The sequence below is a fragment of the Berghia stephanieae genome, chromosome 6 (assembly GCF_034508935.2).
Source record: "Berghia stephanieae isolate SIO BIC M18660-M18661 chromosome 6, UCSD_Bste_1.3, whole genome shotgun sequence".
NCBI lineage: Eukaryota > Metazoa > Mollusca > Gastropoda > Nudibranchia > Aeolidiidae > Berghia > Berghia stephanieae.
The window spans coordinates 3,250,959-3,263,458 of NC_088365.1; the positions used below are offsets into that span (position 1 = coordinate 3,250,959).

Here is a 12,500-nt window from a genome sequence, read left to right on the forward strand (position 1 = left end):
CTACTACTACTCTACTACTACTACTATACTACTACTACTACTACTACTACTACTACTACTACTCTATACTACTACTACTACTACTACTTATACTCTACTATACTTCTATCATTACTACTACTTTTGCTAATACATCAGCTACTTCTCAGTGTGAGCTTTTAACTTGAAAATAATGAGTTCCCTTGAGACTGAGAGAAGGGATGAGGGGATAAAGAGGGACATGAGATATACCACAGAGATAATGTGAGATTGACACAAGTGTTGACAGAGATAGCCTTTTTGTCTGATGTGTCAGCTTTATCATCTTCTAACGACATTTCTGTCAATGAACGATAAAAATATACTATGCCTTGGTGGATGGGTGTATATTCGTGTTACGGTGTGTGTTTCTAGAGATAGAAAAAAGAGGGGGGGGGGTAGAGAAAAAAAGAAAGAAAGAGAGAGAGAGAGAGAGAGAGAGAGAGAGAGAGAGAGAGAGAGAGAGAGAGAGAGAGAAGTAATGAAGTTAACGTCACGTAACTCTTTGTTACTGTTATTAGACCGTCCTGCTGGGTGAAGCTGAATTCTTAGAAAAGTCTCTTCTTTACTTTCATTCTCTCACCGCATTAGGTGCAAAATGTGTTCTTGGCCAGTAACAGCGTTGTCTCGGAGTTCCATATTTATTATGGCTGTAAATTCAATTTTTAGCATCTAGATAGTTCATTATGTAAAATATCATATTTCCTTCTTCTTTATTATTATACACTTTAAATATTTTGGCCATAAACCTCGATCGGTTAAATTGACCCCACAGACTTCTTTGATCGATCCTTATCTTTCAACAAAAAAAAAATGCAACAAAAAAAAAAAAAAAAAAGAAAAGAATACAGTCAAAAAATCTCTCAAACGTGGGACTTGAAAAGCCTAGTTGGGCTTTGGGATCTCCACTTCAAAGAGGCTGATGATAGGCAGTTAACTCTAATAAATCTCTCTTATTCACGCTATAAAGACGGAACGGAAATATTCATTACGGCACTACACTTTATAATGACTGAACATAATGAAGATGATGATTCGATAATGATGATGCTGATGATGATGATGATGATGATGATGATCATAATGATGGCACCTTCATTACCAAAATTGAAAGGTTTTAACTTATATATTAGTATATATACGAGTAACTCTAATGAGATCAAACAAAAAGCTATACCTAATATTTTTATAGCAGTTTTGAGGATCGATACTCCTCTAGCAATGCCTTACAATGCCAAATGTGTGACTAGATGCCAACTATAATTAATTATGATATACGATCCTTGCACTCTTGTTTGTTTTGGGGTTTCTTTGTTGTCTTTTTTTCTTGTTTTTTTTTTTTTTTTAATTTCAGACGTGTTCTCAATCAGTGCACGAGACTGCGAGTGCCGTTGAGAAGAAAACGCAAGAGTGTAAGAGATCATTTATTTACTCTACCCATCAATCGAATCTCATTTCGTTTTCTCTGAATAAAAGATATTTTCAAAAATATTTCTTACTTTAAAATCTAATTTAAGTGCAGCTATGTGGTCTTGTAGTATGACAGTCGCTTTCGGATCGGAAGGTTCTGGGTTCGAGCATCGCTCAGCGCATTGTTAAGTCCATGGTAAAGGCTCTTTACTCACATTCTCTCACCGTACTCAGGTGTAAAATGATTGCCTGACCGTTAACAGCGTTGTCTCTGTCAAAAGGAATGTAATATCGCCTAATAGGTGTCATATATCGTTCTATGTGTTACGTGTTGCTGTTGGTCAGCGATGTCTTGTAAAGAGCTTTGAGTACGTTTCGCGAAATCCCCCCAGGTTTGAGAGGTTTCTGGGTTTTTTTTGTTGTTGCCAAGATGAGGGTCATTTAAATTTATCGATATTTGAAGGACGAGTTTTCTGGCCAAATTTTAAATATGGGTTTTTTTCCAGAGTATGACAGAACTGCCGTTTTGTACACAGTGGATCACAGATTGGTCTTGACTACGTTTCGAGAAGTCCCAAGTTTGAGAGGTGTTTTTTTTTGCCAGGATGAGGGTCATTTAAATTTATCGATATTTGAAGGACGAGTTTTCTGTCCAAATTTTAATATATGGGTTTTGTCCAGAGTATGACAGAACTGTGTTTGACGTTTTGTATACAGTAGATCACAGATTGGTCTTGAGTACGTTTCGCGAAGTCCCAGGTTTGAGAGGTTTGTTTGGGTTTTTTTTTCCAAGATGAGGGTCATTTTACTTGATTGATATTTGAAGGACGAGTTTTCTGGCCAAATTTTAGCAGAACTGTGACATTTTGTACACAGTGGATCACAAATTGGTCTTAATCTTTGGAACAATTAATTATTGTAATGAAACTCCAGCGCTGCGGGTCTAGGATCGGATGGCTCTAAACACTAAAACAACGAAAAAATAACAACAACAAAAGACCCAGCTTCCTTCCGGTTATTATTTTAACTCTCTCCTTACCGATCATTTTCAGTATTTTCCCAAAAATGACAGGCTTACCCACCAGAAACATGGATTTTTTAAACTGAAACAATGTCTCTGCAAAACAACTTTATGTTCTTATTAATTAAACAAAGATCATTCTTCAAAGTTTATGATGTACACATTAAATCTGAAAAAGAAAAAATGTAAATTGTGTCGTAACAAATGTGACGATTTTGCTGCGGGTGGTAAGGAAAGGGTTAAGATCCTTTTAACTATACATGCCGCCCTCTATATAAGGCAAGAGCCACCACCTCAAACTTGCATGATGTGACGGTGTTTTAGGTGATAAAAACTAAATTTACAGTCAAAACATGAGACTTGACTTTCATTTTTAGATTTTATTGAGGAGAATAAATATACTGCCGTTTTATTAAAGAACACAGTATGTGCTATTTGATTATCATTGCGAATTGCATACACTGTGTTTTAGAAACAGCGGCAGTATAATACTCTGACAGCCAACAAACGTAATTTTCACATATCCTGCTGCTTTAAAATTCCATTGTGAGGCTATGTTTAGCACGTGGTCAACTCCGACTTAATATCGTTTTGAGACAATAAGTTTCATTTGTATTTTAACCCAAAAATTGCCAAAATGTACAGTTGGATTTTTTAAATATGACTTCCAAAAATGTCATAATTAGAGGGATTTAGCATTGAGGATGCCAAACTGGCAACTATATATATATATATATATATATATATATATATATATATATATATATATATATATATATATATATATATATAACGCTTTGATGTTGATATGTCTTTCCAATACAGCATCCCATAATAACTCTGATAACAACCGTATCAAATTGCTCCTATTAATGCTGTGAGTAAAACAGTCACATGTTCTGCTCGCCAGCTCGTCTTGCCAACACATAAAAAGTATTCGTAAGTTTAAACTTTTTTTTTGTTTGTTTGTTTGTTTTTGTTTTTGTTTTGTTTGTTTTTTTTTTTTTGTTTTTTTTGTTTGTTTTTGTTTGTTTTTTTTTTTTTGTTGTTTTGTTTTTGTTTTGTTTTTGTTTTGTTTTTTTGTTTTTTTTTTTTTTTGGCCTGTTGTAGGACATTAGTCAGGTCAAATCGCCCACAGTTTTTGTGTTAGTGCGATTGATCAGGAGACGTGACTCATAAATAAGGGAACAACACAAAACAAATGACGTTTCGGCCTTTGTCCTTTTTCAAGTAAACACGATATGTATATATTATATTATATTATATATTATTACTTGAAAAAGGCCAAGGCCGAAATGTCGTTTGTTTTCTGTTGTTCCCTTATTTATGAGTCACAATTGGATTCAATAGTCTGATGTCACGTCGCCCAGCAACGGCGACCACCTTGGTTCTAAACAAAGAAAATCGGTACATTTTATTCTTCATGCTGGCTAGAACTTTTCATATGTCTTGTAATCAGAATGTGTAAAAGTCAAAACATGATCAGATTTATAATGTTTTTTTGCTCCTCTGGATACGCTTTTATGGTCGTCGGAGAAATATTTCATAAGGGGGGTGTCCGCCATTGTTTCGATAGTTTAGAGCCAGTTACTAAGTCACCATGCGTCATTACGAGGGAAGTGACGTCATGACTGTTGAAGCGTATTACTCCTTTTATCTTTCTCTCCATTTTACTTACACACGTAGCATCAATAATAGATTAGGTTTATTCAACGCAGATGAACTTATTCTTATTCGTGAGTAAACTATAGATAGAATGCGCTTGGCCAAGGAGTTCACAACATTGCCATCCGGAAGTATAGATAGTATGCAGATGACGTCACTCAGGCCTTTATTATTGTTTTTGCCATCCGCGTTTGTGAGTTGTTCTCACTAAACTGTATTAACCAGACTATAAAAGTTCATGGTTACACAGAGTTTGTGTGTTTGTCCGTTATACTTCCGGATGGCAATGTTGTGAACTCCTTGGCCAAGCGCATTCTATCTATAACGGACCAACACACAAACTCTGTGTAACCATGAACTTTTATAGTCTGGTTAATACAGTTTAGTGAGAACAACTCACAAACGCGGATGGCAAAAACAATAACAAAAGCCTGAGTGACGTCATCTGCATACTATCTATAGTTGACAAAATGACCACCAAACCAAACCAAACCAAATCAACCAAGCAATCAGCGCCGTCACAACCATCTTCCAATCAGATCAGAGGCGTGTACGCGTTGACCAAAATAAGTCGAATTATTAATTAATAATACAAGGACACTAACCATCTCATAATTACTCCTCAGTAGACTATCGTGAATAGGAAACAAAAGTGTCATATCAAAAAAAAAAAAAAAGAAACAGGTTCCAATCTCATTGGAAGTGTGCGGCTATGTGGTCAAGTGGTATGGCTCTCTATTTCGGATCGGAAGGTCCTGAGTCCGAGCCTTGCTCGGACAATAGTTGAGTCCTTGGAAAAGCCTCTTTACTCGCATTCTCTCACCGTACTCAGGTGTAAAATGAGTACCTGGACGTTAACAGCGTTGTCTCTGTCCGGAAAAAAAAATTGTTATACCGCCTGACAGGCGTCATGTCTCGTTCTACATGTTACGTGTTGCTGTTGGTCAGGGACTCCTTGTAAAGCGCTTTAAGCATATTTAGTGGATATAAAAACGCAATTCTTTTTTTTTTTAAACCACTTTTCTCGAGGACTGGATGTATATCTTTTGGAATTGAAGGCTAGTTTTCCAAAACTTTTTAATTCGATTTTTCTACTCTGATATTTTCCATCCAAGAGATAAATCAAAATGTAAACTTTATTTTCATTCTCAAATTTCTGTAGATGTGTGTGAATTTGTAGTTTAAATATGATATAAAATAATAGACCGAATGAGAAAGTTTAAGTGAAATAATACTCAATATCTCAAAATGGGAGATAGATAGTATGCACTTGGCTAAGAAGCTCACAACATTGCCATCCGGAAGTATATCGGACCAACACACAAAACTGTGTGTAACCATGAACGTTTATAGTCGGGTTAATTCAGTTTGGTGAGAATTACTCATAAACGCGGATGGCAAGAAACAATAACAAAGACTCGAGTGACGTCAACTTCATTCCATCTATAACGGAGTAGCGAGTTTTGGAAAACCACTCTTCAAATTGTGACGTTTTGAGCCGTTGAGTGGATTTGCCCAATGTAAAAGCGCGAGGTTTAAAATAAAATAATACCGGTTTGAAGCGATGGTGTTTGATTTTTGAATTTTTGTTTTTCATGATGTTTGCTTCATCTGTTTTTTTTCTTCATCTGTTTTGTGTTCCTTCATTTTTGTTTCTTCATCTGTTTTGTTTCTTCATCATGTTTTGTTTCTTCATCTGTTTTGTTTCTTCATCTGTTTTGTTTCTTCATCTGTTTTGTTTCTCATTTTGCTTCATCTGTTTTGTTTCTTCATCTTGTTTTGTTTCTTCATCTGTTTTGTTTCTTCATCTTGTTCTCATGTTTTGTTTTATGTTTTGTTTCTTCATCTGTTTTGTTTTTCATTGTTGTTTATGTTTCTTCATTTGTTTTGTTTCTTCATCTGTTTTGTTTCTTCATCTGTTTGTTTTCTTGTTTTGTTTCATCTGTTTTGTTTCTTCATCTGTTTTGTTTCTTCATCTGTTTTGTTTCTTCATCTGTTTTGTTTCTTCATCTGTTTTGTTTCTTCATCTGTTTTGTTTCTTCATCTGTTTTGTTTCTTCATCTGTTTTGTTTCTTCATCTGTTTTGTTTCTTCATTGTTTTGTTTCTTCATCTGTTTTGTTTCTTCATCTGTTTTGTTTCTTCATCTGTTTTGTTTCTTCATCTGTTTTGTTTCTTCATCTGTTTTGTTTCTTCATCTGTTTTGTTTCTTCATCTGTTTTGTTTCTTCATCTGTTTTGTTTCTTCATCTGTTTTGTTTCTTCATCTGTTTTGTTTCTTCATCTGTTTTGTTTCTTCATCTGTTTTGTTTCTTCATCTGTTTTGTTTCTTCATCTGTTTTTTTCTTCATCTGTTTTGTTTCTTCATCTGTTTTGTTTCTTCATCTGTTTTGTTTCTTCATCTGTTTTGTTTCTTCATCTGTTTTGTTTCTTCATCTGTTTTGTTTCTTCATCTGTTTTGTTTCTTCATCTGTTTTGTTTCTTCATCTGTTTTGTTTCTTCATCTGTTTTGTTTCTTCATCTGTTTTGTTTCTTCATCTGTTTTGTTTCTTCATTGTTTTGTTTCTTCATCTGTTTTGTTTCTTCATCTGTTTTGTTTCTTCATCTGTTTTGTTTCTTCATCTGTTTTGTTTCTTCATCTGTTTTGTTTCTTCATCTGTTTTGTTTCTTCATCTGTTTTGTTTCTTCATCTGTTTTGTTTCTTCATTGTTTTTTCTTCATCTGTTTTGTTTCTTCATCTGTTTGTTTCTTCATCTGTTTTGTTTCTTCATCTGTTTTGTTTCTTCATCTGTTTTGTTTCTTCATCTGTTTTGTTTCTTCATCTGTTTTGTTTCTTCATCTGTTTTGTTTCTTCATCTGTTTTGTTTCTTCATCTGTTGCTATTGTTTGCTTCATCTGTTTTGTTTCTTCATCTGTTTTGTTTCTTCATCTGTTTTGTTTCTTCATCTGTTTTGTTTCTTCATCTGTTTTGTTTCTTCATCTGTTTTGTTTCTTCATCTGTTTTGTTTCTTCATCTGTTTTGTTTCTTCATCTGTTTTGTTTCTTCATCTGTTTTGTTTCTTCATCTGTTTTGTTTCTTCATCTGTTTTTTTCTTCATTGTTTTGTTTCTTCATGTTTTTTTCTTATCTTTTTTTTTTGTTTCTTCATTGTTTTGTTTCTTCATCTGTTTTGTTTTTCTCTTTTGTTTTCATCTGTTTTTCTTCATCTGTTTTGTTTCTTCATCTGTTTTGTTTCTTCATCTGTTTTGTTTCTTCATCTGTTTTGTTTCTTCATCTGTTTTGTTTCTTCATCTGTTTTGTTTCTTCATCTGTTTTGTTTCTTCATCTGTTTTGTTTCTTCATCTCTTTTGTTTCTTCATCTGTTTTGTTTTCTTCTTTTTTTTTTTTTTTTTGGATTTTTAATTAATTTTATTTTCTTAAATTTATTGTCGAAGGACTGTATAGAATGCTTGTTTTTTTTGGTGCTTTTTTTATCTTTATTTTTTGTTTGTTTTGTGTGGGGGGGGGGGTTATTTTTTGTTTGTTTGTTTGTTTTTTAAAATTCTTTTTGTTTATTTTTGTTCTGCTCTGTTGCGTTGTTATTGTTGTTGAGGTTTGTTTTCTGCAATCACTTTGAAGTACGTAGCTTACTTCCGGTTCATTGCCCTCCCCCTATTCCCTGGGTGACTGTTTCAATCATCGCTTGATCACAGTTTGGTGAATGGAAACCAACTATAGCCTAAGCTTTACACCACCGAATTAACTCACTCAGCCCTAACACCGACCACATCCGTAGTATACCCGGTTACTTTTCGTGCGGCTATGTGGTCTAGTGGTATGACACTCGCTTTCGGATCGGAAGGTCCTGGGTTCGAGCCTTGCTCGACGCATAGTTGAGTCCTTGGAAAAGACTCTTTACTCACATTCTCTCACCGTACTCAGGTGTAAAATGAGTACCTGGCCGTTAACAGCGTTGTCTTTGTCCGAAAAATTGTAAAATCGCCTAACAGGCGTCATGTCTCGTCCTACATGTTAAATGTTGCTGTTGACCAGGGACCCCTTGTAAAGCGCTTTGAGCACGTTAAGTGGATATTGCGCTATATAAAAACTCAATATTTATAAAAAGCTCAATACTTTTACCCCATGCCTATTTATTACATTTTTCTAAGACAAATTATAGGCGTTGTATCAAAGCAAATGTTCTTAATTTTTACATGTTAATGGTAGTTGGAAAAAAAATTATCTATGCACATGCTCATTTTAAATACATTTCTTTCTCATTTTGAAAAGTAGCAAAAATCTCTAGAATCGAGTGACTTAATATGATACAGAGTACAGAGCTGACATCAGCTATATTTAGAAATCAATTACTTTGTAATGCTAATAGTATGACGTCATCTTTTGTTGCCGACGAGAACCCCCTGAATCCGGAACAAAAATCCAGTCGGTTATTAGGTCTGTCAGTGAGTACCGTCGTCGTGAAATAATGATATGGTCCGATCTCTACCGCTTTCCAAACCCCTTCTCATGGTGAAAAGAAAAGATAGTATTATTAGTTTCATTATAATGGTATTTTGTTGTCACGCTGTTGTTGTTGTTGTTGTTGTTGTTGTTGTTGTTGTTGATGATGATGATGATAATGACGATGATCATGATGATGACGACGACGACGATGATGATGATGATGATGATTGATGATGATGATTATGATGATGATAGATGATGATGATGATGATGATGATGATGATGATGATGATTATGATGATGATAATGATGATGGTGATAATGAGGAGGAGGAGGAGGAGGAGTAGTAGGTGATTTGAGGAAGATGATGATGTTATTGTTTTGTTCTTTTCAAACAGTTCTGATGTAAGTGTTTTTTTGTTTGTCTTGTTTTTCATTTGTTTTTTTTTATTTGTTTTTGTTTGTTTGGTTTGGCTTGTCTGTTGTTGTTTTTGTTTTTGGGATTTTTTTGGGTTTTTTGTTGCCATTTTCGCTTTTGGTTGTTTTTTTTTATTATTTGTCTGCTGATTTTCTTATTTTCTATTATTTTCTTAAGTGTGTCTCATTACTTACCACCTCTTTTGCGACTTTTCTTCTCTTTTCTGTGGTGTGTGTGTGTGGGGGGGGGGGCGGGGGGCGGGGGGGGGGAGTCATTATCATTATCATCATTATTCTTTCTAATTTTTCTTAATTCAATTTTGCGCTACCAACAGCTGGTCTCGAACCAGGGGCCTATCGGTCCGAAGGCAATTGCCATACCATAAGACCGCAACGCTTTTTTTTCTTTCATACAATTGACGAGGTGGTTTTAAAACCTCGTAAGTCAATCCAGCTTTTACAAATCTATTGGACAACTAAAAATATAAAGAAAAAATAATCCCTCCCACATTGCATCGTTAGATACCATCACCTAGACATTCCATGAAGGAATATTGATGCTTGTGGTTTAGGTAAAACACTCACAACATTCGCCAGCCGGATATAGCGTACCAACACAGAAAACGATGTATAACCATGAACGTTTATATAGTCTGATTTATATAATTTATTGAGAACGAATCGCCAATATTGATGTCTAAAAACAATAACAAAGAGCTGAGCGACGTGACTTTCGTTCCTTCTATAGATAATCCATCAAGCAACGGTCCGATGTCAACCAGAATCACCCACGTTGCCCAAAGTGAACAAATTGGTGGGGGGGGGGGTAATAATCTTGCCAAATGCAGAAAAACGAAAGTGCCTGCAAGGGGGGGGGGGGGTGTGTCGAATCCGAAAACCTTCACTGTCACAGTGCAAGGTCTTAACCATACGACCACCTCATCCCTAATAGATTAGAATAGGGACAGAAAACTGGAAGTTTCAAAATTGAATCTTGTTCTATGAGACAAGCAAGACGGGACAAAAATTAAGGCTACGGTATGTGATCTTGTGGTATGACACTCGTTTTTGGATCTGAACGTACTTGGTTCGAGCCTCGATCAGCGCATAGTTGTGTCCCTGAAAAAGGCTCTTTAATCACAGTTTTCTTACCGTACTCATGTGTTAAATGAGTACCTGGTTGGTTAAAGCATTGTCACTGTCTGTGAAAATTGCACTATCGCCTTACAGGCGCCATGTCTCGTTCTACATATTACGTGAGGTTGTTGGTCAGAGAACCTTTGAAAAGCGCTTTTAGCACGTTTAGTCGATATTTTGCGCTATTTAAAAACGCACATTTAAGTATTTTCTTCTCTTAGTCAATAAATAAGTGACATAAATAAACGCCATAAAATAACAGACAATTCTGAATAATCTAAACGCGACATAGATAGCATGTGTTTTGAAAGTCTCCTCGGCGATTCGTTGTTCTGAGTGATTCATGTCGCATTATCTCGCCTACACAGACCCCGAGCTGTCAAGCCGTATTTGATTTCAACATGACAAAAAAGGTTCTTTCTGTTAGCGAAAGAAGTACATCTGAATCTCCCTTGACAATAAAAGATGACATTTGGAGAAAAGGGCCATTATCTATTTAAGTAGTAAACAACTCCCATGAGACATCTGTTCTTTGTGTCTTGATTCAAATTATGACGCACCCTCTCAGAACGGTATTTATTATGTCAAAAATAAATGATTTAGATAGTATTGAACTTTTATATTAGCGCAATATCCACTAAACGTGCTCAAAGCGCTTTACAAGGGATCCCAAGCTAACAGCAACACTTAACATATAGGACGCGACTCGACGCCTGTTAGGCGATTTTACATTTTTTTCGGACAGAGACAACGCAGTTCCTGTTAAAGGCCAGGTATCATTTTACACCCGAGTGCGGTGATATAATGTAAGTAAAGAGCCTTTTCTGACGACTCAACTATGCGTCGCCAAGAGCGGGACCCTAGAGCTATCGTTAAGTTATAATCTGACACTGAAACCCAAAAAGACTGGCATTTTGACGTCATTATTTGGTATTTGCACCGCCTACTGAGTTGTCGTTAGTAGAGCTCATGGAGACAAGTGGTCCTATTGGTTGAAGTATTGAATACAACTCACGATTTGTTTTCTTTTGTGGCCAAAGACTGGCATTTTGACGTCATTTTTTGGTCAGTGTCAGGCCATAAGCTAACGATGGCTACGTCCTAATCCTGGAACTTGTGATCCAATGGCGAGTGTCCAACCACTAGACGTCATAGTCCCATAGATTGTAAATAATTAACCAGTAGATTTTTGACCAATCAAAACATGGAATTTGTGATACACCTTCACACGTGCTCGGACAAACATAGTAGTTATAAACATTAACGTGAATGAAATCGACAACTCTCTGATCATTGTTATTGTTATTGTTTTTATACTGCCAAATAGATGACTGGTTATCACACTATTTTGAACGTTTAAATTTACACATAGTTTTCTGTGTTAGTTCTATTGATCAAGAGGTAGAACAGTGAGTATTTTACTTAAACATATACCATCGATAGTAAAACCTGTGTAATAGACAGGTAGATAACCACGCCATGGCAGTGATTGGTAGACACAGCAAACTACACAGGTTATATTATCGATGGTATGTGTTTAAGTAAAATATCCACTGTTCAACCGCTTGATCTGTAGAACTAACACAGAAAACTATGTGTAAATTTAGACGTTTATTATCTGATCGAGAAAATCGTGTGATAACTAGTCACCCGTTTGGCGATATAGATAGTTCGAAGATGACGTCACTCGGGCCATAGATAGAATGCGCTTGGCCAAGGAGTTCACAGCATTGCCATCCGGAAGTATAACGGACCAACACACAAACTCTGTGTAACCATGAACTTTTATAGTCTGGTTAAGACAGTTTAGTGAGAACAACTCACAAACGCGGATGGCAAAAACAATAACAAAGGCCTGAGTGACGTCATCTGCACACTATCTATAAAGACAATAACAATAATCAATGATTGGTCGATTTCATTCACGTTACTGTTTATAAACAAGCAACTATGTTTGTCCGAGCACGTGTGAGGGTGTGTTACAAATTCCATGTTTTGATTGGTCAAAAATCTACTGGTAAATTTGCTGTGTCTACCAATCACTGCCATTGTTTAATGCATGACGATTGTCCGAGAGGCGTGGTTATCTACCCGTCTATTGATGTTTATGTCAAAGATTTAAGACTTTGGATACTACAATCTGTTTTTGGAGAAATTTCACATAGATACTTTTTTATACTCACGAAAGACAAAAACTCAATTTTCAATTTATGTACCCTCCGCCAGCTCTATATAGACCCAGCAACCCAACCAATACCACACAAATCCGCAAAAGTACGTAGAGAGGTCGAATACTCTAGTTCTAAATAATATAACCAAGTAAATACTTGTGCCCGAAGCGTGAAACTAAATGAAGAAGTAAGTATTGAAATTAGCAGTGAAGAGTGTGTCT

At 35.7% G+C, this 12,500-nt stretch overlaps 1 protein-coding gene across 1 annotated transcript in view; it reads left to right on the top strand.

Annotated features, from left to right (window-relative positions):
* The first annotated feature begins 1,918 nt into the window (after window positions 1–1,918).
* Window positions 1,919–12,500, top strand: part of LOC144975575 (parapinopsin-like) — a 21,809-nt gene continuing 11,227 nt past the window's right edge. The window contains exon 1 of the mRNA XM_078919739.1: window positions 1,919–2,006. Coding sequence (XP_078775865.1) covers window positions 1,919–2,006 — 88 coding nt within the window. The remainder of the gene's footprint in view (window positions 2,007–12,500) is intronic.